This window comes from Rhipicephalus sanguineus, chromosome 9 (assembly GCF_013339695.2).
Source record: "Rhipicephalus sanguineus isolate Rsan-2018 chromosome 9, BIME_Rsan_1.4, whole genome shotgun sequence".
Taxonomy (NCBI): domain Eukaryota; kingdom Metazoa; phylum Arthropoda; class Arachnida; order Ixodida; family Ixodidae; genus Rhipicephalus; species Rhipicephalus sanguineus.
The window spans coordinates 20,284,237-20,312,182 of NC_051184.2; the positions used below are offsets into that span (position 1 = coordinate 20,284,237).

General features: G+C 46.7%; 1 protein-coding gene across 1 annotated transcript in view; it reads right to left on the minus strand.

Moving 5' to 3' along the window:
* LOC119404716 (neprilysin-1) overlaps positions 1–3,058 on the minus strand; it is a 36,165-nt gene extending 33,107 nt beyond the window's left edge. The window contains exons 1-3 of the mRNA XM_037671363.2: positions 2,949–3,058; positions 1,575–1,631; positions 270–431 (exon numbers count right to left, since the gene is read on the minus strand). Coding sequence (XP_037527291.1) covers positions 270–431; positions 1,575–1,631; positions 2,949–3,039 — 310 coding nt within the window. The 5' untranslated portion in view covers positions 3,040–3,058. The remainder of the gene's footprint in view (positions 1–269; positions 432–1,574; positions 1,632–2,948) is intronic.
* Positions 3,059–27,946: the final 24,888 nt, after the last annotated feature.

Consider the following 27,946-nt stretch of genomic DNA (forward strand, 5'->3'; position numbering starts at 1 on the left):
GAAATATTATTATTAAACGTAATCCATAACTTCCCTTTTCTGCTTTAATTGTTTCATTTTGAATTAATTGACTGTTGGTTCATCTTCCGAAGCGTGCGTGAGCCAACTCTTAAAATGATTTATATTTATTTCTTTTTATAAACCAGTGTCCGGTACAACTCTATATTTTCTTGAGCGTATAGAGCAGTTACAAAAACAACCTTACCGTCAGCTAGGTGTTTGCATGAATATTGGTATTGCATAGATGTGACACAAGTGAAATGTTTTACCCCTAAGCGTTTCCCGTAGTTCATCGTCTAGCAGGCTGAAACTGCTGGTCGTTGACTGGCTCTCTGGTATCTTGTGCCTTGCCATCCAGCCACCGCAGGCGTATGCGTAGAAGTCAGTGCACGGATCTACGGACTTGTTCATGGAGTCCTTGATAATCTGTGCTGAATGAATGGATGATAAAGAAACACAGGTTACATTTGTTTGTGAAAGTCCCTGTCGTATCTAAACTTGTTACATCACGGTGCAGCCGAAGGGGCTAACAAGGAAGAGAAAGACCGCTGTTTGAACTCTAGTTGACTCTATTCCGTGTCACGCCTAGGCAAGCCACGTGCGCCATCTCTTTTGCAGTATGACTACAAATAAATAATAACTACCGTAGAGTATGGAGATATATGAAGAGTTTATGATTACGCGCATTTTGCATTATATGGGCAGCTGCCGCGAATACAACTGTACGTAAAATCCGTCATGATGACATTAGTTTGGGCTGCACCCGTCGCGGTGGTCTAGCGGCTATGGCGCTCGACTGCTGACCCGAAGGTCGCGGGATCGAATCCCGGCCGCGGCGACCGCATTTCGATGGAGGCTAAATGTTAGAGGCCCGTGTACTGCGACTTGAGTGCACGTTAAAGAACACAACATTGCCAAAATTTCCGGAGCCTTCCGCTACGGCGTCCCTTATAATCATATCGTGGTTTTGGGATGTAAAACTCCAAAAACAATGAGGATTATTCATTTGGGCTGTGTCGTTTGCTTGTTCACATACTGACGTACCTTAGCGTAGTGTGGATGGTTTCAATGGATTCTGCAGGGAAATGGCAAATAATTGAAGTTTTGACTAGATCAGCTCTAAATTCGCGCGTTGATTGACATATTTCAGTATTTCTACACGGTGGTGACGAAACCGTTGCGTTATGGAGAGAAATCACGAGTGGCGAAAATTGTGTCATTCGTCTCGACCGTTCACCAGAGTAACAAGCACGTACAGAAAATTGCAGCAAAGTGGAACAATACTGGTTCAAAACTGAACATTAATTTCAATGTCTTTTCTTGTAAATGTCGATAGTTGTATACATCCAAGTGCTGTGCTTCGTGATTCCTCGCAACGTCAGTAGTTCATTTGACTTTACACACATCGTTATGTGAAACGAAGAACGTAGAGACTTGACTAGCTGCATGAAGCTTCACGTGTACAACAATCGTAACGGCGTTGGCTTGAACATTTTCTTCTAATGTAAGTGCTCCATAATCTTATCGATATCGCGTAATTATAGATACGTGCATAAGCTAGAAAAAGTACGTACCTCGTTGGATGCAGGCAGGCGTCGCACACACATTGTACGCTCTCGCATTGTAGGTTCCTAGGAAAAACGAGTGATAACACGCTTTTTAATAAAAGAATACGTGTTTAAAAAATGCAATTCAGCGGCATTTTTTTGCGGTGAATTTGGACGTTTATCATCTCATGTCTTAAACATGAAACTGAGGTGGGATCCGAAAGTAGGCTCCGCATAGACGACCTTCTATTCGGTGAGCATCATTCTTGATAACAAGGCAGATGAGTCAGCAATCACATGGCAAAGTACGAGCAATTTCAGCAGAGTCCTTGAGGAAAGGTCATTGCAGTTGAGTCTCGGGAATCTACTGAACTTGCCAGTATGTCGGCGGCAGTGCGTTCACTCTGTGTACGACAGTCAGCCCGAATTCGCACTGCTCGCGCCGAAATGTTTGTCGGTACGTGGAAAATACATTGTAGACCACACTTGGCAGTATTGAAATTACAGTAATTAAATTACTTTCTGCTGTAATGAGTAATGTAAGGAATTACTTGTGTGGGCTAATTTAGTGATGTAATGAATGACTTCAAGCGAATAATTTCAAGCAAATTACTCATTACCTTTCAAATTAGTTTTGACTAGCATATAGCATGTTCGCTTCCCTTATGGCATAAAAATTTACAAAGAAAGAAACAATAATAACAAAGCCAAATTAATCTGAGTGCCAAACCTTAAGCCCTGGAACGAGGCAGGCCCACAGCAACGCCGTGTAGCATCCTAACTCGAAGCTATGAATAAGGTTGCCTTTGCTGACTTTTTTAAAAGTCATTTCGAAGTAACTTCATAATTTTCAGAGAAATAGTAACGTAATGCCATTACTTTCGGCTAGCTGTAATTTGTAATGTAATAACATTTTAAAAATTCTAGAAAATTAGTAAGGCAATTCAATTACTCTTTAGGATTGATTTTGTCATCTCTTTCATAGGCGCGCGAACGGGCATGTCACGTGGTATTTTTTGGTATTTGATGGGCATTTGTAATAAGCAGAAAAACACTGATGCTTAGTCGATAGAAAGTTAGAAACTGTCTAATCGGACGTTTTGCAAACCTATCTACAGCTTTCTCATTGGAATCTTTTGCCAAGCTTCGTTGCTTCGAAATTTAGTCAATTAAACATGCCTAATTAGGCAATTAGCAGAGCACAAAAATAGTGTGACGTACTCCAGGCAATAGTGACCAACATTCATTTGGTCGCGTCGGCATAGAGTGCGTTGGCATATCTTAAAACATTGGCTAGAATTAGCTTGGGTACCCTGTATATTCTCCATTGCGAATCAACAGGAGCGAAATTCTGAAGACGTGCTTAGCTGAAAGATCAACGCGGAGAGTTTTTGAACTTACCTTCTTGTTCAAGTACTTCCGCTGCCTTTGAAGAAACCGAACATATCCAGAATAACGTGAACGCCAGTTCTACGAGGCTTCGGGCTCGCATTGCTGCTCCTGCAATGAAACGGCAGAACAAAGAGCAATGGAACAATGCAAATTTCAGTCCTGTGTCGAATACTCTGTTCCATGGCAGGCAAAGAACGAAAAAATCTAACAGTCCTACTATTAAGGGGCATTTCGCACTCGGCTCCTACGAACCATCTCTAATGTCGGGTATGGTTGTTGGATATGAAATTCATACCGCGCAAAGATTGCTTTGGAAGCTATTTCTCCTTGCGAGCGTAAGGTTTAATTTTCTATTTTTCGTAGGTTATTTTGGGGCGGTTCAACGCGCGGAAGAGCAGCAGGAAATGTAGCGTGCCGATAATAAATTGAAAACTGATCCGATTATCGTTTTTCTTTTTGCAAAGTCGCTCTAACACACAATGTTTCAATGTACGCCGTAAGTGCGGTAAATAATGAAATAAAACAGCGCCGGCGAAAACAACAGACCAGACGAGAAAAAGGACACGTAGCACGAGGCGCACTAACAACTGAAAGTTTATTCAGTATATGTATGGAATAAACAGAAGAAAGAAGGTTACAAGAGATCTGACAGTGCATCACGTGGTCACCCCTACTGCGCGTGCAAAAACGGTCCTTGCAAGAAATCTGACATCCTTCTCCGAAAGCAAAACAGAAGGCATGCTGACACATGATACCCCGAACTTTTTTATCTCCAGGGCTTCAACAACCTCCCTTGTTATAATCTGTCAGCTGATTTGTACATGACGTCAGTGCTTTCAAATCGAGGTGCGCAACCGCAGCCTCTGCAATGAATACCTAGATGCCCCGACACCACTTTCGTTGTGTTGCACTTGTGCTCTTTTAATCTATCATTTGCACATCTTCCTGTTTGGCCTACGTATGACGCACCGCAAGACAAAGGGATTGCGTAAACCACATTATCGGTGCACTGTACAAACCTGTCGCGATGCTTCTTAGTGCACACATGTGTCTTACTTTCTTCGTTAACCGCCCGACACATTTTTCCCAGCTTGTCGGGTGCGGTAAACACCACCTTTACTCCCGCCCTTTCCGCCACTTTCTTCAAGTTGTGCGAAACGGAATGTACTTACGTAAGGAATGGCGGATACATTCTTTGTGCCGCTTTCTTGTGGTGCTGCGCCGTTGGCGTTATCGCCTTTGTTCCTCACTTTTAACATTTTTTTTTGCTACGCTAGACAGAATTGCTCGCGGGTACCCCGCGTCTGTTAGACGACGAACCTGGTCGTCGAAACTACTTCGCAGCCGGTGAATGCGTGATTTCTTTAGGGCATTGTCAAAAGAGGAATAAACGATGCTGCGCTTGACAAGCTAGACAGACTAGACAGAAAAATTAGACAGACTGTTGCAGCAGCGCTTGACACCCACGCAAATGTTACGTGTTTTTAGATTCGTGGATGACTTTTTAATTGTTCTAGGATGTGACGAGGAAGACCTGCAAAAGCAATCTTCTGATATACTTGTAATTTTTCGCCAGTGCTAGCGCCTTTAGTTGTGACTCACGAGCTCCCGGTTGATAGTTTTCTTACGTTTCCTCGATTTATGGCTTCGTTTCTCACCTCAACACGTCTGCTGGGCATTCCAGCCAAGAGCAAATAAACAGATTGTGTTGCTTCATTCCTACCATTCTAAGCTTGTCAAGCGCAGCATCGTTTATTCATCTTTTGACAATGCCCTAAAGAAATTAAGCGTTCACCGGCTGCAAAGTAGTTTCGACGACCAGGTTCGTCATCTAACAGACGCGGGGTACCCGCGAGCAATTCTGTCTAGCGTAGCAAAACAAAAAATGTTAAAAGTGAGGAACAAAGGCGCTAACGCCAACGGCGCAGCACCACAAGAAAGCGGCACAAAGAATGTATCCGCCATTCCTTACGTAAGTATATTCCGTTTCGCACAACTTGAAGAAAGTGGCGGAAACGGCGGGAGTAAAGGTGGTGTTTACCGCACCCGACAAGCTGGCAAAAATGTGTCGGGCGGTTAACGAAGAAAGTAAGACATGTGTGCACTAAGAAGCATCGCGACAGGTTTGTACAGTGCACCGATAATGTGGTTTACGCAATCCCTTTGTCTTGCGGTGCGTCATACGTAGGCCAAACAGGAAGATGTGCAAATGATAGATTAAAAGAGCACAAGTACAACACAACGAAAGTGGTATCAGGGCATCTAGGTATCGATTGCAGAGACTGCGGTTGCGCACCTCGATTTGAAAGCCCAGGCGTCATGTACAAATCAGCTGACAGATTAATAAGGAAGGTTTGGTTGAAGCCCTGGAGATAAAAAACGCTCGGGTAATCTTGTGTCAGCATGCCTTCTGTTTTGCTTTCGGAGAAGGATGTCAGATTTCTTGCAGGAACCGTTTTTCACGCGCAGTAGGCGTGACCACGTGATGCACTGTCATATCTCTCGTAACCTTCTTTCTTCTGTTCATTCATTTGAAGACAGTATTTATTCCGTACAGATACTGAATAAACTTTCAGTTGTTAGTGCGCCTCGTGTTACGTGTCCTTCTCCTCGTCTGGTCTGTTGTTTTCGCCGGCGCTGTTTTACTGCGAATGTGAACCAACTAGCCCGAAAGTAAATCTTGACAAGTAACGATTTCGATGCTTTTGTATTAAGATGTAACTATTTAGGAGGAGCACAAACAATACGAGACTCCTCACACGGTTGCTAGCGATATAAGATGGGTTTCACTGGCACCGAAGGTTTGCGATTATCTCAAGGCTTGATGCAAGATAGGTAGTACACCATGTACATCGTCTTTTCTGGGAGTTCTGAAATTATGTTCATTATATATATTTTTAAATTAGAGCTCAGTGGTCGGTGCCCAGAAACGTCACAGTAATTTTAGAACGAGGTAACGAACAACTGCCCATACCTATCCGGAAAATTTTGCCGCTCGGTATATAGATAACGTATAAGATAGCATTATTGCATATTTCATTGTTGTACTGCTACTGGTACTTATTTCAAACTGCTATTCTGCTGCTCCAGTGGCGCAGAAGTTGTCATCGGAAGTATCAAGCTTTGCTTGCATCTTTCCTTCCGGACAAACGTTATTACTGTTTTGCCCAAATAAAATAAAATAAATTAAAATGTAATAATGAATTGGCATATTACCTTATGATGCAGGCTGCTTATCCGTTCCGCTAAGGTATTCGTTACTGTATAGCAGCTTTTAATGATAATTCCGATGATCCATTACCATTGACGTTTATCGTACAACCACGAGCCTGTTCTCTGTTGTCGTACAGCAATGACAATGCCTCGTTGGCGCTAGCACGCTTTTAAGTACTGTCATGTGTCGTAACTTCGAGGTGACGCAAATGTCATAGCGATTCTTAGATTGAGCACCTTTCTAAGCATCACTGAAGTGGTCTCTGTACATCGAAGTAGGTCGGTCTTCCGCGAAGCGTTTGCCTACTTGACCTACAAAAAAAATAAGAAGTAACTTCTCTACAAAAACTAAGCCACAGTGGGGAGACCTTTCTTTTTTCCTTGGAATCACGCTATTAAACGATATGACAGAGCGTTGTGCTCCAAGCACTCTAATCCGGGAAGATATTCTCAATGTTCTGATCTCCTCGTTCTTTTTCTTGCTTAGAGTGGGGAACTTAAACAGTGTGACGTCAGGAGCACAGTTTCATGTCCAGTAAATGTAGAAAAATAAAAGCAAAAAAAAGAAACATGGCAGCATGTTACACTCTCCTTAACATTTGAAGGCTACAGTCCGCTGCACACTTGGTAATGCATGAAGTTATAGACAATTTTACGTAAGACACATAGGCGCCGTCCTCCTGGGCTGTTAACAGAATGTTTTTTTTTTTTCATTTTTCTATATCGCGACGTGAATCACGAAACGTCTAACTGCTTTCATGCGCACGCGGTTCCCGTAGGACTGTTGTTTTAATCGTTAACGATACAAAACGGCAAGGTTAACAGCTCAATATGGCGGCTAAGAAACCCGTCAGTAAAATAGTCTATATACAGTCACACACTTCCTGCAAAACGTAAGAAACCGCAGTGTGGGACACGTGTTAAATTACCTTAACTTTCTCAGCCGACTTCAGCGTTCCTCCCCCGGTCACTGAAGGTTTCTGCACTTCACGTCATCATATGACGCCGCTAATGTAACGGATCTGTGACGTCATTATGACGTCACAACATAATGTCATTGGTGACGTAGGTCACGTAAGTTTTTGTGCCACTTCATTCGCCTGCCCCATTTCGCTCAGGTGACCTCTCAACAAGACATAGCTATCGCTTAAAAAGGCGTACACCAAGGAAATCCGTTTTCTAATAACAATAATTGTTGGGGTTTAGCTTCCCAAACCGACGATATGATTATGAGGGACGCCGTAGTGGAGGGCTCCGGAAATTTCAGCTACCTGGGGTTCTTTAACGTGCACCTCAATCTAAGTACACGGGCCTCAAGCATTTTCACCTCCATCGGAAACGCGGCCGCCGCGGCCGGGAATTTCCGCTTTCTCTCGGCGAATGTATTGCAAGGAGGTCTTGGTAATACGTGACAGATTGGTTGCTCGAAGGAGCACATACAGTAATGTACCCAAGAGAATAGACTTCTGTGCTGGATGGTTTGAGGCCCGTGTACTTAGATTTAGGTGCACGTTAAAGAACCTCAGGTGGTCGAAATTTCCGGAGCCCTCCACTACGGCGTCTCTCATAATCATATCGTGGTTTTGGGACGTTAAACCGCAGATATTATTATTATGGTTTGTTGCATTCAATGAAGGCATAGCGCTCAAAATACACAGCGCTGAGTTGTCAGCAGGGCACGTCCCGCCCTCATCCTTGGTTTCTGTGTTTTAAGCGCTATGGCTTTGGCTATATGTACTCGCCGCTGTGGCCTAGAGGTTATGGTGCTCGACTGCTGACGCGAAGGTCACGGGTTCGAATCCCGGCCGTGGCGGCCGATTTCGATGGAGGTAACATGCTAGAGGCCGCTGTGCTTAGATTTAGGTGCACGTTAAAAAACCCCGGCTGCTCGAAATTTCCGGAGCCCTCCATTACGGCGTCGCTCATAATCATACCGTGGTTTGGGACGTAGAACCCTAACAGTTATTAACTTATTATTAATCGCCTACACTGCGCCTTACTCGAAATAATTGTACTCCGAAAGCAATAGCGATACTGCCGAAAGAACGCCGAAGTTCAAACAGATTATTCCACCGAGTATAATGCAGGAAAAGCGCGCGCACTGCTCGGACAAGACCAGCACGAGTGCTATCGCACTGTACAGGTGTCGCGGTGTTCGCATCCCAAAATTTTGGAGCACGATTCTTGTTGATAATGTTTTTTAGAGCGACAGCAGTAAGCTGCCTCGAAATGTCATTCATCGCGTCGCAGTGACCTTGAGCCGCCGGAGCTCAAGTGTGACAGGTGTGACGTCACGCCACGTAATACGCTGCGTAGAGGCGTCGCAGCTGCTCTCACTCAGAGCCTCAACGCTGCATGAGGTACCACGTGACCAGGTAAAGATTTCATGATACTCTGTATGCGTAGCCTTTGCAAAAACAAGCCAAACATACCTTTGGCTTGTGAGAACTAGGTTTTGAATAGTGAAACCGCAGACATTTTAAAAAGATATTAGTTACGTCAGTTCCTGTTTTCTCGTACACTGCTCTTTACAAAGAAGTAATCATAATCATAATCATGATTGTCAACGTTATTGCGATCGTTATCAGAATCTTGCAGGACTTCACTTATTCTACTTCACGAACGCATGTGCCGAGATGTAAATATAGAGCGCGAGTGCTTATATCGCCATTATTCCACGGATTAATTTTGGGACAAGCATGATGCTGCCGTAAGTGCTTGTGAAAAGTCACATGGTTCCCTTATACATTTGCCTAGGGACGACTCGAAGGTGAAAGCCACCTTAGTTTTCTTCTCAGGATTGTATTACACCTCCCCCTCCCTTCCCCGTCCCCCCGCACTTTAAGAGCTTTCTGGACCTCGCGTGATTTTTGCAGTACCTTCGAAATCGGCCCATCTTTTAACCCGGCGACGATGCCATGCGATGACGCCTACGTATGACGTCCGGTTATGCGACGTCGTATCGTGACGTCATCACGTGGTGATGTTTTTTTTTTTTTCGCATCATACCTCGCCGCCGACGGCCAATCTTCGCGTTTGATGTGGCGTCTAAGGCTACACACGTGCTCGAAACCTAGCGTATTAAGCAACAGCGCGATCATAAAGAGGCCTGAAGCACTGGGCGTGCCGTTTTCACTGCCTTGGCGAGTTGGATAAACAAGCGGATGTGTGATGCTGACGACCCACCCTTTCTGCAGTGGATGTCAAGGACGAGCTAGGTTCTATCGCAAAACTCTAAGAGTGATCTTGATTGATCGGTCACACGAAGCTCTCGCATTATGTCACGCTACGACAGCCGTTGCCTAACCGTCTCTTGAAGCTGTGTGTTGCACCTGACTTACAATAGTATCTGACAATGAAGCCAAAGAAGGCATGCATAGTGGCCATGAATTGTTTTCTCTTAAATTGAAACGAATTAAACCGGACGAAAAATCACCCTTTCCGTCGAGTGGGATCCGAACCCACAGCCTTCGAATTCGAAGGTTGTGGGTTCGGATCGCACCGACGGAAAGGGTGACTTTTCGTCCTCTTTTAATTCACTTCAATTTACGTCCTAACTACTACACTACAGTTACAAGGCGACATTTCGAAGGTTGCGGGTTTATATCCCACCGACTGAAAAGGTGATTTCCGTCCTCTTAAATTCATTTCAATTTACGTATTAGCTAGTATAGACTACTGTTCAAAGACAACAATTAATGACCGATAAGCTTTCTTTGGCCTAACTGTCGGTTGGATTCGTTTGGTTACATCTAACAAAGCAAACGAGCCCCTCGAAAGAATATTATTTCGTTCACTCGCAATAGGTGACTTACGGTGAGGTGGCTGTGGAGATCGAGCCCTCGATATCATTCGCTGTAGATATCAGAGGCGGTCGTTCCTGGTTCGACCAACTCGTCACGAACGGCAGCGATGCTTGATCTTGTCCGCCTGGTCACTGTGGATCACACCCACTACGAGGGGGTATGGCCAAGAATCGGGCGGCTTTATAAATTGATATAAGAGAATAGGACTTCCGAAGCTCTCTGGCGTAAAAAGAAGATGACACAACTGCGCTCTCTTGTAGAACCACGCGGAGAGAATGAGGACTGGCCCGCGTCTCTTTGCTCGGTCGGTTAGCTCACGTGCGGCTCATAATGGTGCAAACAGCAGCTGTTCAAACAGTGAAAAAAAAAGAAGGAAGAAATACGATGCTCGGTAGCAGTCGTCTCCGTGTTATTCTTTCTACGGAAACGTCAGCGTTTCATCTCTTCCGTGTTTCGCATGCATGCTCGAAACACGGTAGAGATCTGCCCTCGTAACAGATAAGCGCTAGCCCATTCCCTCCCCACCCCCCGCTCCCCCCATTCCACCCTCTTTTTGCCTTCCATTAGCATTAGCTTAGAATAAGATAGCTGAGCTTGTTGGTAGGTGTTCATGTAAAAAACAAAAAAAAAAAAAAACAGGAAAAAGAAGCACCGCGGTGGTATAGCGGTTATGGCGCTCGACTGCTGGCCCAAAGGTCGCGGGATCGAATCCCGACCGCGGCGGCCGCATTTTCGATGGAGGCGAAAATGCTAGGGGCTAATGGACTTATATTTTGGTGCACGTTAAAGAACACCAGATGGTCAAAATTTCCGGAGCCCTCCACTACGGCGTCTCTCATAATCATATCGTGGTTTTGGGACGGAAAACCCGAGCAATCATTATGTTAACGAAAAAAAAACGACGACTGGGCGTGCAAACACGCACACAAGAGAAAAAAGTAAGTACGTTCTTTTTCTTTCTTTCTTTCTTTCTTTCTTTCTTTCTTCCTTTCTTTCTTTCTTTCTTTCTTTCTTTCTTTCTTTCTTTCTTTCTTTCTTTCTTTCTTTCTTTCTTTCTTTCTTTCTTTCTTTCTTTCTTTCTTTCTTTCTTTTCTTTCATTTTTGAGCATTAGTACTATCTGTCAGCAAATCAGAACTTCAGCATCAGCGGTAGGCCCGCATGCAAGCTGAAGTCGAAATGAACAATTGCACTTGTGTTAACTTTATGCCGGTGTAAACTGCTGTTATAAACTATTCCGATAAAATGTAATAGTTTCACAGTGCTCGACTGCTGACCGTGGGATCAACTCTCGGCCGCAGTGGCCGCATTTCGACGGAGCCGAAGTGCTAGAGGCCCGTGTGCCTAGATTTAGATGCTCGATAATTGAACTGAAAAACGTTTATCAAAAAATCCCACCATCTCCCGCTAAAGGGGACCATGAGGCGATGCGAAGCCGGAGCACTTGCACGATCGCGTTCCGTTGGCGTTCGTTGGGCATGCTACCTACCTCGCGTCGTGGAACGCGAAGAGGGACGCTACGCGCGTCGTATCTTCCATCTAGCCTGGCCGTTAATTCTCACAGGGCGAGCGGGGAGCACGGTCGACAGGCGGGCGAGAGGGAGGCAGCGTAGGAGAGGAGAGAGAAGCGGAGGGGACGTGCATGCGCTCGAGCTCATCGCGGCGTTGCGCAGGAGAGAATTTCGGCATGTCTAGCCCGCGTTTCAGAGGAAGAGTGGAAATGGGGAGGGGCGAGTGGAAGGGGAGAGGGAAAGTGGAGAGGGTGAGGGGAGAGGGTGAGTGGAGAGGTGTTTGGAGAGGGTATGCGCATGCGCAGTAAGGGTGGTCACGCCGCACACCACCGGATTGAGCTCCGCCTTAAGATACTTCGCATCTAAAAAGAAGAGGGGCTTGAGAAGCCCGTGGGTGGGGCCCCTAGGGAACCCGAAATTTCCGGAGTCCTCCACTGCGGCGTCTCTCATAATAATGTCGTTGTTTTGGGACGTAAAAATGCAACAATTAATACTATTACAATCGTTTCAAAATCGCACGACTCGCGCTGTGTTTTGATTGTACATAAATCTGCTGTGCAAGTATGGAGGGACGCAGACGAGTGATGTCACGTGTGTTCTTATGACCTTAAACAAACAACGAAAAAAAAAAATCTATTCTCTCAACTATTATCTCAAGGGTTGTGCGGAGTCACGAAAATGTCACTGCTCTCACATTCGTGAGGCCGACAGTTTCATGTACTGATATTTCGAAAGCTTCGTGCTTGACCGAGGATCGGCGAAGTGAGCGACAGGTTGCAGTTTGCTTTTACACAAACGGGTTAGCGAAAGAGAGAGGAAAGGTTGACCTATGTTCAGTAGGACCGACAAATGGGCGAGTCCGTACAGGTTCACTATTATGTAACGACGCCACGGAATAAGCGCCTTTACCCAGAACGAAGACGACGCACGAACGCAAGCGAGGGCACAAAAGACCCACGAATACGAAACACGGTTTGTGTTCACGTGTATTCGGCGCTCTCGCCTAATTCCGTATTACCGTTTCCTAACAATGACCTATATTCGTATACATCTCTTGGGTAGCAGCCATGCCGACGCTTCCGTGAAAGCGGTGCGTTGATGCGTTATTCGAGATCGCGCAGTTGTTGATGCTGGCCCCATAGGCGTGCGCAGGGTTCCCCATCAGGGGGGACGAAGGTTCATCGCAGCACCCCCCCCTACCCTACAAAGTCAGTGTATGGGTCAGATTTTGCGCCCCCCCCCCCTCTTAGATGACTAGAAGGGTCAATGTGCGGGGCAGGTTTCGCGCCCCCCCCCTCTCAGGTGATTAGGGGGGGCGGCCGCCCCCCCCTGCCCCCCCCTGTGCGCACGCCTATGGTTAGCCCTACAACCTGGTCATATGTCGAGTGTTTTGGCAAATGCCAGTGATGAACGAAGGCCACATCGAGAACTACGTCATCCAGATGACATTGGTTTGACTGCGGGTGCTCAACTCGTGCACAACGCTGTCAGACGCAGGCAGCACTTTCCTTTCTGGCACCTTGGCTGACATACAGAAAAAAGAGTAGGTTCTGACGGTTGCAGTATTCGGCGCTGTTAAAACGAAGCAGGATGAGGCAGAATAGTATAAGAGATACAGAAAAGTTAGCCATCGCATAGGTCAGCCCCTTGGGGCACAGCCAAAATTTTTTTTCGTGGGGAGGGGGGGGGGGGGGGCTTCAACCACCCTTTATGCATGTTCGTGCGTATGTTTGGATGTGTGCGCGTATATATACTACTTGTAAAATTAAAAAAAAATAGGGGGGGGGGTTTAAATCACCTCCAACCTTACCCCCCCCTCCCCCCGCCCCCGCTCAAAGCCACTACTCTGGCTTCGCCAGTGGCTGCTTCGTACACAGGAAAGGAGGTAAAACGTATTAATTCGGATGGAAGGATACGTGCAAAAACGAAAAAGGAAAAGAGAAACTAGACAGAGGCAGAGATGACACTAGCTTTAACGGATAGTTTTCTGGTGCTACAAGCTGATGTTTTACGTTTACATCTCCGTAGGCACTGAGTGTTGTCACTTTGGTGTACTACACAAAGTTTTGCTTGGAAAACTTGGGTTATTTCAAGCCTGCATACTCGTGAGCTAAACCGGTTGTGTTCTTCACTAATGATAATCTTCGTCTATCTTATACATCCTAGCACAACTCTAGGATCTCAGTAAGATGTCGATTACTTCAACTCTGGTAGCCTGTTTTCTGGACAAAAAAAATTCAGTCTTCATTACTTTTTTTTTTTATTGAGCCTGGCGGCTATAATGTAGATAGCGAGTAGTAAGAGGCCACAGCAGTGGTGTTCATTTCTGGGCACTCGTGCAGGGCTCAAGTCTACCAAAGGACACACTTCTTTTTTCCTGGGTGCATTGGGGACGTCCTTTTGCATTTGAAGGCTCTCGAGAAGGCCGGGAAGTTCTTCAAGGGCACGTTCACTCTGAAAGACACGTAAAGATTAATAAGAAACGAGATCATATACACCATCGCCTTTAACACAATGACAGAATCTATCATAACGTAGTTCAGCGCAAAAAACAGGCAACAGACGAGTAAGAGGACAAGGACCTTGTCCTTGTCCTCTTACTCGTCTGTTGCCTGTTTTTTGCGCTGAACTACGTTATGACTGACTCGTTCCAACTCGCCCAACAAGCAACGTTGACAGAATCTAGCCGTCGAGAAACTAAGACCTTTATATGAAAGGTGCGATCGAACGACTGCGTTTTGATATATAACCGATACGACGAGTGTATGAGTAACTACCTCACATGGGCGTTTTCTTTTTTTCTTTCATATTAACTACAGGCGCGGTTGTGCGAGTATGAGAGCGCACTGTGAAGTTATCTGTCATATTCACTCGATGTATTGTCGCCTTTGTTATGTGTTTATACATTGAAGGCGCTCGTTCCCTTTGACGCTTCACTTCCTCTCATAAAACGCGCCTTCCGCGAAAGGCCTTCTGTGTTTTTTTTCTTTTGAACCTATGCGGTGGTCAAGTGGTTAGAGCGTCCGTCTCTACTGCGTGGAGGCACTGGGTTCGATCCCCGGTGCAGCTGTGAGGAGAGTGACGCTGACGAAACGCCCCGATTCTGGCATTTGGCAAAATTCTTGGGGCGCTAATTACGGGCGGATAGGCATGCGCAGTGTTGTTCACTAGGGAGGGCCAAGTCTGAACAGAGCAATACCCCCCTCCCCCTTACGGTATTCGAGTGCGAAGGAAAACAAGTACAAGCTTCACAATGGATGTACAAAGCAAAGAAAAAATGGGGCAGCTATGCACTAGTGGTGCGGTGCCGGTGGCCTTCCCCACCTCATCACCCTCACTTCCTTTTCCCACCCCTTTGCTTTACTATACTATGCATGGCTATGCTATACTATAGGAGCTTCTTGGCACATACCCGCTTTCTGTGGCGCATACCCGCCGAGTTTTTGCGAACGCTATGCACAGTAAGGGCCGGCTTAAACAGATCCGCTATTAAAATGAAAATTAAGCAATGAAGTGTTTCTCCCTAACGCATGCCTTTGGTTTCCGGTCTTTGGGGGGTAAATGTGGGAACTAAACAGCTCTCAGGCAGCTATATCCCCCACCCCACCGATTCCTGAAAAATTTTCACCAAATATTATGGCGCCGCCTTCAGACCCGCACCCTTCCCTCCCCCTATTTCCTTTCCCGCATTTACCCGGGAGCGTACGCCCCGTCCTGTGCTCAGTGCGCTCACCCCCACGCTACCCTTACCCACATTCTCATGGAATGCCCGGCAGACCCTCCCCCGCGGGGCCTGGAGCCACTGACCACATGGGAGGAATGGGAGACCCTGCTGCGCTCGACGGACCCGGCCAAGTAGAAGATCACCACTGACCGGGCCGCCCACGTCATGGAACTGCATGAGCTCATGAACGCATAGCGCAGTGGGGTCGTGCGGGGACCCTGGGACGTATGTGCCTAAATCTCTTGGTCAAATAAAGTTTTACCTCCTCCTCTCGGGCAGCAACATCAGAAGCCCTCGGCCACCATTATAGTCAAAATCCTGTGTCGCCATAACTCTATACATCAAACAACGACAGAACAAATCTGAGTAAAGGTATGGGGCAGACCTTAGCGCCCCCATTTAACTGATTAGGGGGGAGCTAGCGCCTCCCCCCCCCATGCGAGCTTCTATGACTGGGCGTCTCACCTGTATTTGGGAGGGCTGTGAGGGTTGTACTGAATCTGCTGCTCCAGATACTTCTTTCTCGAATTTGCGCACCAGATCTGCGCATGAAAGAAAGCGTGTGGAATCAAAGCAAAAAATTCAAGGTTATCTGAAGTAAAACGAATATAAAACGTTATCACATTTCTCAAGCGCGCATTAGACGTTGGTGGTTTTACTGCGGTTAAATGAAGCGGAAGTTATTCGGCTTGGCTTGTGAAAGTTTCGCTAGTGTCTGCAGGGCATGCTTTATCAGATCAAACTAGCGGTGAAATACGGTGCAGAAATGAAAGATGTGGACACGAGGGAATATCAGAACGACAAAAAATCGAAACAAAAACAAAAGCTCTCGAGCTTATCTTTAGTCGAGTTAAGGAAGCGATAAGAGATGTATGAGACAGAAAATGTTTATATTAACACTATATTAACACTTGCGAATTTCGATAATTTCATCGTGTTTCGTCTTTAGTAAGCGGGCTGAGAGGCCGAAAGTATCGTCATCGGAGCATGCAATTCACACGGTAATTATCAAATGAGCCTCTATCATGTTAATCCATGCGAATGTGATCAATTGCGATAAGTGCAAATTTTCGCGGATTTAATCAGACCATGTTTTAAAAGGACCATAAACCACTACGACTTCAAAGACGAGAGTGTGTTTTTTTCCCCGCTTTCACTAATCTTCCTACAGATGCTATCTCCTCCTCGCCACTAATTTCTTCATAGAGCACGTGGAGAATGTCAGCACTAAGCGTTGATCTTATCAGCATTTGGCTACTTTCCGTCTACACGATCTTATCTCCGCATGCGCAGCCGAAACGCACAAAACGAAGTGAAATCAGTTGATCGCGCACGATAGTCATGCGAGACAAGGCAGAAAGGGCGTGGCCTGTCTTATGTCTGGCAAACACTCACCATTGCGTTAGAGATGAAAAATAGCTGTTTCCCTGAATATTTTTCCAAGCCCGGAAGTTGTACGTCTCGTGCCTGGGAACGTCTGAGCATAGCCTGATATGTCTGAAACAGAAATAGAGATAATTTATGTCCTCTATTCCGATTCGTGCCTCACGCGAGTGACGTCATTTGCTTCTGGTTGTTTCAAGTTTTGGCCCGATTGTCGAAAAAAAAAAAGGTGTTTTTAACTTGGCAACGACCATGAGATTTTTTTTAACATCAAAGTAACACAGTTTGAAGATTGCCGTGCAAGGAAGGGTGGTATGGTATACCGGTATTTAAGCGCAACGTCGATGCGAAAAACAATCATTTACTGTTTTTTTTTTGCGACGTCTTCTTGAAAAGCCTGGCCCAGTCGCTTACCTGAAAGGCCAGTCTGACGGCTGCGTTGTCCGCAATATTTTCTCCAACCGTATTCCTGCCGTTGAGCTTGTTCATGCGAGAGAAGTGAATTTATGATTAGTTTTAGAACATCTCTTGTGAAGTGCACAGATAAGTTAGAAGGGTGGCAGTTTGAGCTTGTTGGTATTCCATGATTAATATAATGATTGTTGGGGTTTAACGTTCGAAAACCACGATATGATTATGAGGGACGCCGTAGTGGAGGGCTCCTGAAATATCTACCATCTGGGGTTCTTTAACGCCTAAATCTGAGTACGCGGGTCTCAAGCATTTTCGCCTCCATAGAAAATGCGGCTGCTGTGGCCGGGATTCGATCCCGCGGCCTTGGTATTCCATGATTAAAGAGAGCAAGAGTGTGGAAGCTAATAAATGGAGTCAAAATACTAGGCACACTGATGTGCGCTTACGCCCTCTCAGATAACATAGACAAGGCTGGTCGGTACTTCAAGGGGCTTAAGAATGTGTTGCGGTCTAAAAGGTCGAATTGTATAAGACACGATCCAAGACTTCACGAATGGCTATCTCTTAGTGTTGATTTTTCGGCTTCAGTTTGGATTTGCACATGGACCGTTAAGAAATGACTCTCTTCATACCTGCCGTAATGCAATGCTTATCTTAATTCGTATGTATATACTCGTAGCATGTTGCGAAGATACGTTCGCATTCACATCCACGATTTCTTTCTTCTTTGTTAAAGTTTTATCGGCTGGGAATATTTTAGGCTCCTATAAAGGGTGTCATTATGGTTGAAACGAACAACCAGGTAATTTTATGATTTCGTGTTGCTAGAGCGCACTTGAATCAAGTATAAGGCTTATATAATTGGTAGTAATACAACCAATAGGGAGGGGGAAATAGTATTACTAAAGGGCTCTGATAATTTCTAACTCGACGAAGCGAAGCGAATGAACTGTGAATCTAAATAAAGTAATCAGCACTTGAAAAGAGCCAGTTTGTTTAGGTTCATCAGAAGGTGGCACTACGGCGAGCACAGTAACCTACTAAGTCAGTGGAACGAGGAATACGTGACAAGAGAAGGGCAGTCAATGAAGAATCTGTAAGCATTGCGTATACTAGCCGTGTGGCGTGAGGTCTTCCCTGCGTCTTCTCAGGACCGAAACAAAGTTCGCTCGCTCACTCACTCACTCACTCACTCACTCACTCACTCACTCACTCACTCACTCACTCACTCACTCACTCACTCACTCACTCACTCACTCACTCACTCACTCACTCACTCACTCACTCACCACTCACTCACTCACTCACCACTCACTCACTCACTCACTCACTCACTCACTCACTCACTCACTCACTCACTCACTCACTCACTCACTCACTCACTCACTCACTCACTCACTCACTCACTCACTCACTCACTCACTCACTCACTCACTCACTCACTCACTCACTCACTCATCACTCAACTCACTCACTCACTCACTCACTCACTCACTCACTCACTCACTCACTCACGCACTCACTCACTCACTCACTCACACTCACTCACTCACTCACTCACTCACTCACTCACTCACTCACTCACTCACTCACTCACTCACTCACTCACTCACTTCACTCACTCACTCACCACTCACTCACTCACTCACTCACTCACCACTCACTCACTCACTCACTCACTCACTCACTCACTCACTCACTCACTCACTCACTCACTCACTCACTCACTCACTCACTCACTCACTCACTCACTCACTCACTCACTCACTCACTCACTCACTCACTCACTCACTCACTCACTCACTCACTCACTCACTTAGAATGAGAAGCATTATTGAAACAGTGTACGTAGATGGCAGGAGAGAAAATTTCAGCCAAAATATGCACGATGCTCCATACAGTTTAGCAGCAGAAAAAACATTTATGCCCCTGTCACACGGGCTCCCATGAACTCCGTTTAACTCCCTCGTCTTTTCCTCGAGGGAGATGGGGTTCATGTCACACGGTCATCATTTCGCTGAGGAAGTTAAATGGAGCTTTTGGTGGAGGGAGTTCGGTAGTGACCATTTTGGCTCGATGGAGTACTCTCGTTCCCAGCCAGCTGCTGCTACGCTGAAAATCGCACTAGCAAAATCGTCCTAATGAGCTCAGTTATAATTTTAAAAACTATGCTCTTTTTTTGCGTAGCATTTCACGCCCCGTAGTGTAAGTTTTTAGTTGTATTTTTTCGGACATCAGCGCTTGTACTCTCCACACCAACGCCTCGCCAAGCCGCCGCTGTGAAGCGTAGTGCCATATTTGTTTCTGCACGTGTGAGGCGCACGCACAAGCACTGTGACAGCAATGGTGATTCCGAGCACTTCATCAACACACAAAAACACGTTTTTGTTGCTTTAAAGGCGACTGCAGAGGCAAAAAAATGGACGTTTCGACGAGCGCAGCAGCGCTGTTTCTGCCCCATGCGGCAACCGTCAAAAGCTTGCACTGAGCCGTGTAGCACGGCCACAACTCCATTCTCGTAATGCTCCGTCAGGGAGTTAAATGCCGAACGGAGTGAAATGGAGTTCGGTGGTGGCCGTGTGACAGAGGTATAAGCCTGTCTATAGTCAGTACAGAGACAATTCGGCTCTTAAACGGTTCCAGCCAACGTATGCTGGACCACATTTACACAAGCACCCTAGAAAGTGTGGTGCGGGACAGCCGCCAATGCAGCTGAATGCTGTTAACACGCAAACACACACACGCACGCACAGCATGCTTAGAAAGATTGCGGAACTTATAAAGCCAACGAGAGAAGTACAAACCGACATATTTGCGTTCTTATCGATGATGGCATTGTACTGATCAACAAAGCATTGCGTCTTCTTCATGAAGCACTGCCGAGTAGCGTTGCTCCACCACTGCCGTAGGCTTCCCATAGCGTCGTACTGGCTACCTACGGTATAATACAAAAATACACACAGCTACCACAATTCTGCCAGACACCTAAGTCAGTGGTTAGGGTTGCCTCCAGTCTTTTCTTTCTTGCACATCATAATGGCACAACAGTATGCTCCATCCAAGTCCTATAAATCTTATCTGCTTTGATGCTTCTACCAGAGAAGGCAGTATAAGGGTGACGTTTATTCGAAACTCACTATGCATGTTTTGATTCCGAAATTGCAGAATCCTCAACTGTTGCATCAATTCTAAAAAGAGAGTTGTTAGTCGGCGTTTGTGGCGTCCTGACTTTTCTTGTGTCCGTGTTTGCACACCCTGCCTTTTTCGAATGAATACTTACCAACTAGCTCAGCTCTCTGTTATTCTAAAACTGTTGCATCAAGTATCGGCCGCCAATGCTAGAAAATTCTTCACGATACAGCTTGAGCTTTGGTATCTATGTGCGTTTACTCGTGCTCATACACATTATAGCACAATGTATGGTTGTTCTTACATCCTATAATGTGCCCACCTACCATAATCGTCAAATCCATGTGTCAGTTCGTGACCAATGATGAAGCCAATGGAACCAAGATTCACAGATCTAAAATAGCAAAGACACGGCAACGAAGGCGTGAGTAAATATTGGGCTAAAATGAAGCACTATTTATGTATGACATATCGCAAATTGATACGTACGCCGGCAGGCCATCCCTGTAGAAAACTTTTTGAAGAATTCCCGAAGGAAAAACTGCAATTGTGAACCATTTTTGAATACCTCAACATGCGTTCAAAATGCTGTAGCCTAACTTTATTATCTGCGTGACAAAACCTCCGAATCTTTAATATACAATGCATGTTGGCACACTTGGATGACGCTTGCTATTAAAAAAAATTTAAATAAATATGGCTACAAAAGGTCACATAATCACATAAGGTTACACTTAAGCAACGTAAATCAACGCTGTATAAATCAGGCAGACACTCAGTCTTAAACTCATGCAGAAAACATAAAAGTCCAATCACACTGCAGCTCTAAAGCGCGCTAGAAGTCCAGTCATACGGACACGAAATATGTTGAAATGGTCATACACGAATCCAAGAAGATAACGCGGCAAAGGTCAGATCCAATTAGACATACAGTGATCTCAGACTACATGAAAATGTGGTTCTCAAGAATTTTTATTGAAAGCTTTGCGCCCTTAAAGACGCTAGGTGCTTTTTTTTTTGGGTTGAAGCTAGCGTGTACTTTATTCGTTAAACGCACGTGTCCCCTGAGCGTGAGTCACAGGGAACATCGAACCGGTTGATAGTTTTCAATTGACGGCTAAGCAACTTCTGCTATTCGTCTTTGTAGTTTAAACTATTTAATTGCATATAGTTCTTTACCCAGTTGTCCGATAATCTCTAAGCTTGGTTTGACCGAAATTTCTGTATTGTAATGAATTTTTTCGTGCTCATGACTCGTGCAACTCAGAGCCGTATATTCCTTCGGAGAGTTCGGCGGAGGGGCGGAGCCAACAACCATCCAAATTTAGCGGCGGCGCGGCGCTGTCCGCCATTTTGTGCCGCGGCACTGTAAGCTCGCGTTGGCGTGCGCCCGCAACGCTCCGTCTCTGGCGATCCCTTTCTTCAGCGAGTTAAGGGGCTGATATACTCCAGCGTAACGTCGACGCGCGCGCACGCTCGGCACTGTGACGCTACCCTAACAAACGTGCAGCACTCTATAGGCCAACGCGCGATGCGACTGACGCGCCCAGCGTCCGTCAACGCGCCCCGGCTGCAGCCGGCGCGAGATGCGACATGCTGCATTCCACGCCGGCGACGTTATCCAGGCTGAACTGCGTCTGTGTCTCTACGTGAAGAAGGGACGCGTAGTGCGTCGCGCAAGTGGGAGTATAGAGTGCTCTGTTTTCGCGTCAACGTAACGTGACGAACCTAGCGTCGCCAACTCCGGCCGCCGCGGGCTGACGCGAACGCACGTCGGAGTATAACAGAGCCTTTAGAGCAGCCTACCGCGCTGCAAGCCCCCATTGCGACGTCCGTGCAGGTCCACGATGTTCCACGCAGCCGACACGTGCACGAACAGCAGCAAAGACACACCAGGTCGGTCACAGAGGAAGCATAAATGCCGACAGCGACGTCACGGATACAGCATCACGAGAAACCTCGGCACGAAATGGCGTCGGCGGCGCGGAAGCGCGCTGTTGCCAGACTGGCGGCGAGATCAAAAGAGCGCCGAACTCTCCCAAAGGGAATATACGGCTCTGGTGCAACTCAAAACACGTAGCGCCACCTGCACCGAGCACACCACTCAAATCGGTTTATGCTCGTCACGTCAAGTGGCCAAGCTTATCGAAAAAAAAAACATGTTGGAGTAATATGGTACAAATGTTGCGGAAGGAAGTCCTAGAGCTCTGAACAAACTGCCAGGGGGACCTCATGCGTAGCCAGATAAGTATCCATACATGTAGTCATATAGGTAGGCATATATGGCTAAGTAAATAAGGAAAGTTCTATAAGGTTTTTAGTAGATTGCAACATATTTAACCAGTATCATAATATATGCATATGGTGCCTTCAGATGGGGATCTTCCGAGCGACATTTTACGCCACTCAATAGAGTCAGAAGTCAGGGAAATCGCTGTCTTGCTCTGAAAACAGTGCGAATTTACTTATGGTTGCGAAAGATTGATTGCTTCTTTAATACATGACTGTACGAAACCAACTCGATGTCGTTCAGCTATGTTTCTGATAGGTTGGTTCAGCTTACTCATGTTGTTCGCTTCTGGATCGTAATAAGCGTTAATAGCAGCCGGTCCCATCGCCCACCTGGAAAAGATGACGGAAAATTCAGAAATGGTAATTCAGTGCAACGCAGACGTGAGAAACATTGTTTGAGATATGTAGGTTCTTGCATCGTCATTGCTATTAAAGAAATATGCGCACCTTAAAATGGCGTAACGTCGCGAAGGCTGATAAAACAGCGGATCGCGTGGCATCAGCGCGCCTTCCCTCCGCATTCGCCAACGCTCGGCGCGCCGTTCCTCCTCTCTCACCCGCAACACCTGTGTCGTCGACGCGCCTTACACTTCAAATAAACCTGTGTTCGAGCACGCGCTACCATTGGTCGACTCCTTTCACCGGCACAGCCAATCGCGCTCCGGCTCTGTCCTCCTCTCCACACCACCTGCTCCGCTCCCGCCATAGCTTCGGATTTGCTCTCCTCCTGTCTACCCAGCCTCACCCTCTCCATGTTGCTACCCTTTCTCTGCCAGACTCAACCGCTCAACTACAACTTAAAGGGGTACTGACACGAATATTTTCAGTTGTAGTTTTCTTGCGTCAAATGAAAGGTCAAACCCTCAAGAGCCTAGAAAAGGCAGTGTTAAGCGCCAGTGCGTCCTGAAAAAGTTATTACAGTATGTTTTTAAAAGCTAGTTTCGGTTCCTACTGTACCCTGACGTCACAACACGGTATGAGCTGCTCTTCACGTGCTCGCAAAATATATAGTGGGGTTTTCACGGCCGCTCCGCACCGGTGGCTCCGTTGGTGACGCACAAGCGGCCATTTTGGAAGTTTTGATGACGCACAAGCGGCCATCTTAAAAATAGAACTAGCCAGACTGCTGCGTAAAGTCACCAGAATTTGTACTGGAGCCTGTCGTCAAGCTAGTGTCGATGTCAGTAGGTGCGCCATGGAAAAATTGATTATAATATCAAAATAAAATATCTTAACAGCATTTGCTGAGCTTCACACTTGCTGAGAGCCGTCTCCGCATACAGGAGATTTGTATGGCAGAGTAAACTTGCCTTCGAAAAAAGGTGTCAGTACCCCTTTAAGAAGTCAGGAGAGGCCCCGCCCAGACGACCGAAGCACCGCAGCCGATCGCCTCCGCGACTAAAGAAATAGTCCCGCTCATGCACGCGCCGATGTTCTCCGAAGGCGAAGCCACCGACCGTCCCGCTCATGACGTCAGTCCCGAGTGCGCGCCCATTGGTGCAGGCTTGTGTTCATCCGCCTTTGAGGAGGAAATGGCGCTAGGCTTCCCTCTCATCCGCTTAGCTTCGGGAGAATATTTCGGCCGCGCGTTAAAAAAGTCACGTGGTACACAGAGCTGCTCCGCGCGCGGCGGTCGCGGTTGCCTAGACGACGAAGACGCGGCCGCGGCGGCACTCCGACCGTCGTTGGGTTCTGCGGCAGTGCCATGTTTCCTTTGGTATTACAAAGTATTCAGTGGGCATTGCGATCAAGCAGTGACTGCATGAGCTGCACGTCACAGCGCACAAATGCAACATTCAAGAGTAAAATTTAGCACAGCTTCACTGACTTGGCGTCGCGAAGACTGATGAAACTGCGGAGCTGGTGCCTTTTCCTTGGCTTTGGGGTGCGTTTTTTACTAAGTACTATTTTAGCTGTCGATACAGCGATGATAATATGACGCCGCTAAACGGTCCGTGAGCTCCTGCTTTGGCCACTCGCAAGTCAGGATCGAATTCCCTTCGTTGCTGGGCGGCCGACGTCTCTCTTCCCGACGAGTTTTGTCGTGCAGTTGCGGCGACACGCCTCTCTCACTCGAAACTCGGGGTCGGCCCGTCATCGTTGGGCCCATATGCTCTAGCGAATTCCCATCATATTTCCCGCCGCGCCGCTTCTTCTCCCGAAGACAGAACCTTGTTCGTACTCGCCATACTCGTCGCCGAACGTCGTAATGCTCTGCGCCGACAGTGCACGCTTTTGTACTGCTTTGTTCACTCAGAATTTATACTTGCAGCAACAACGAAATGAAACAATGTTAGTGCTGTTAAATCAAGGTGTGCGGCCTAGAGGTAGGGGGCACTCTTGTAAGCTCAGTGCGAGCAGTCCGGCCGCATTAGAATTAACACCACAATTAAAGCACGATATGCAACACGTACGAACTGACGGTCGGATGTCAACAAGCATGCACGCTAGCAATAAACAAAGATAATGATGTGCGTCTATCCTGGCCTCTCCTAACTCCATCGCACAGTAGTCAGGGAACACCAAGCCCAGCTTTTTACTCTGCCGAAATAACATAACACTACCGCAGAAGGGCAGCGCATACTATCGATACGATGGCCGGAGCCACCGCGTCTCCGTCTCGCCGGTCTCGCTCGCCTAAACGGCCAGACCCCCGCCAGAGGGCCGCACCGGCCGCACTTTTTTAACGCGCGGCCGAAATACTCTCCCCTTAGCTTCATCAATGCTCTCCCTCTAGGCAGGGTTCGCTCTCGCAGCTGGGATAGAAAGTGCGGACGGCGGATCCCCAGTGATTTACCACGGCTTTAAACAGTTCCGCTTTTAAAGATCATTACAATGTCTGTTGCGTTTTCGTACAAGGACACCGCGACTGAGAGGTCTAAACGTGTGGGTGTCTGTCTCTACGGAAAATATAGACAAGTGCACTTGGTACTTTGGCGCCTCTGACGTGCTACGGGCGGTAAAGGAAGCCTCGGTATACTCACTTTTGTGCCCTGTCATATCGACGGCGTAGTTCCAACAGACCACGTCCCCTGTCGTGTTGGCTCATTTCGTAGTATATCTTCAAGAATGAATCTCGTGGATGGAGCTTCCCAAGCTGAAAGAGAGTGTTACGTCTCGTCAGTTAATCCGGCACAAAAAAAATAAATAAGGACTTCGGATATGTGCACTTACGTTTTTGTACAGCATCTCGACGTGTCTGATGTTTAGCATCCATCGAGGGTACCCAATCTTTGCTCTCATTTCTCGCAGCTGTCAGACGAATTCAGACACAAAAGAAAACGTTCAGTCATCAGTTTAATGCACGCGAATGCCATTGTCCAGCTTGTTATATAGCGAAAAGTCATGCGTAGTAGTGTGACCTTTTAGTAGCATCAACGCTCTCCCCCACTTCCCCCTCATTGTCATCATCAGCCTAACTGCGCCCACTGCGGGGCAAAGGGCTCGCACATATTTCGCCAATTGACTCGGTCCTGTGCTTTTTGCGGACATGGTGTCCCCGCAAACTTCTTAATCTCATCTGCTCACCTAACTTTCTGCCTCCCACTCGCGCGGTTGCCTTAACTTGTAATACAGTATGCTACTTTTGATGACCAGCGGTTATCGGCAAAGATGTCCTTAACTCCCGTTTGTTTCCTGACCCACTGTGCTTCCTTCTTGTCCCTTAAAGGGACACTAAAGAGAAACAATGAATCGGTTTAGATTGAAAGAGTACTTTACTAATATGAGAAAAATCGTTTTGCTCTTTAGTGTCCCTTTAAGGTTTCACCTATCATTTTCCTTTCCATGGCTCGCTGCGTCGTTAGTTTAAGTTTATCCCTTTCGGTAAGCCTCCAGGTCTCTGCGCCGTTGGCAAGTGCCGGTAAGATGCCTTCCCCCTCCGCATCCACCCCCATACTCTGCTAAATATAATCGTCGCATTGTCTTTGTAATTTAAAGGGCCAGCCAGCCACCGATTGCACTGCAGGCGCAGAAACGAATGTACGATCGTACCTTGTGCAGTGCCCTTCGCCTAGTGCGTTCATCCATCCAGGAGACGCTCTTCAACCTTCTCCGCAGCGTCATCCTCATACTCCGTACTATTGCTTGCACCTGGAACAGTCATCGCAAAAACCTGCCGAGGTGTTTCTTGATGTCTATACCTTGAGGCAGGCCCGTAGCCAGGAATTTTTTTCGGGGGGGGGGGCACTTGCTGAAAGCCTTGACTATTTGAGAAAAACGCCTATTTTCATTATTTTCGGTAAAACGCCATGTGTCAGAAAAATTTCGGGGAGGGGGGGAGCCGCCCCCCCCCCCCCCTGGCTACGGGCCTGCCTTGAGGTGCACCTGAGGAGTTTTTGTGTACAGAAGTGGGAAAACAACTAACTGTGAGAAACTTAGTGGAAATTTCCGCTAGGCAGGCGCGCACACTTGGACGGATGTGTGGACGAACTGCTGTGCCTTTGTACTCGTGCCCCTGTTTGTGTTACTGCATTTCAATGTAAACCAAACAAGACGGAGCTTTAAGGGAAGATCAAAGTTTGAAGTGCGGAAAAACCGTGGGACAAGGAATGGCGCTGGAGCCAACGGCATGACGTTTATTACGGGAAGTGAGATCATTAAAGGAATTAAGTCAAGGGGATGAAGTAAGTGCGAACTAAATTAAATTAGTTAGGTAAGTAAGTACTAATTTAAATAGTTGTTCAGATTTTTCAGGTGTATCGAAGTTTTACAGGCTTCTTCTCAGGTATAACTAGATGAGCCTGTTGTTCAGATCGCGCAGCGTAATGTGTCGTGGAGCTTCGCAAAGCTCTTGGGAATCGCTAAGATTCTTCACATCAAACGGACTCTATACTACAGTCGGTTCCAACCTAACCCCCGTATTCAGAAACGCTCCTTCACTTGAACTTGACTTGATACCGCCTTCAACGCGTTTCGAACGCGCTGCCTTTAGGCTGTGCCAAGGCAGCACAAACGCGTTTCGAACGCGCTGCCCAAGGCGGTGGCAAGTCAAGTCGAGGAGCGTTTCTGATTACGGGGGTAAGTGTAAATAGAAGCCCCACTCCCATCATTCCGGTCATTCATATGTGCAAGAAAGTCGTGCTAGGTGGTTTCCGTTCTAACCGAAAGTACATTTTCGCTGCTAATAAACGTACTACCCATATTAATAGTTAAAAGTTCGTCATCGTATACTTAAAATATTAGGTTTCCCCGAGCAGAGATGTCAAAATCTTTGCTGAAATTTGCCAGGAAGTTCAAGTTTTCGACCGAGAACCAGTGACACGAACATGTGTCTGTACGGGAAAATAACCTACTTGATTTTCGCTTAAGGCGCTTGACGTCACGAAAATGAGCAAATGAGATTGGATAGGACATTCATGCAAATTCTCTATGGTTGGGACAGCGACGGCTGTCGGCAGAGCTTACAGTTATTCGTAAGTTGTAACCGACTGTATACACATACTTCGATAAAGCGAATACTAGGCATCAGTGTCATTCTTTTCATCAGACTTACGTTGTTCTTGGCATGCGGGGCAGACCCATGCATAACGTAAAGC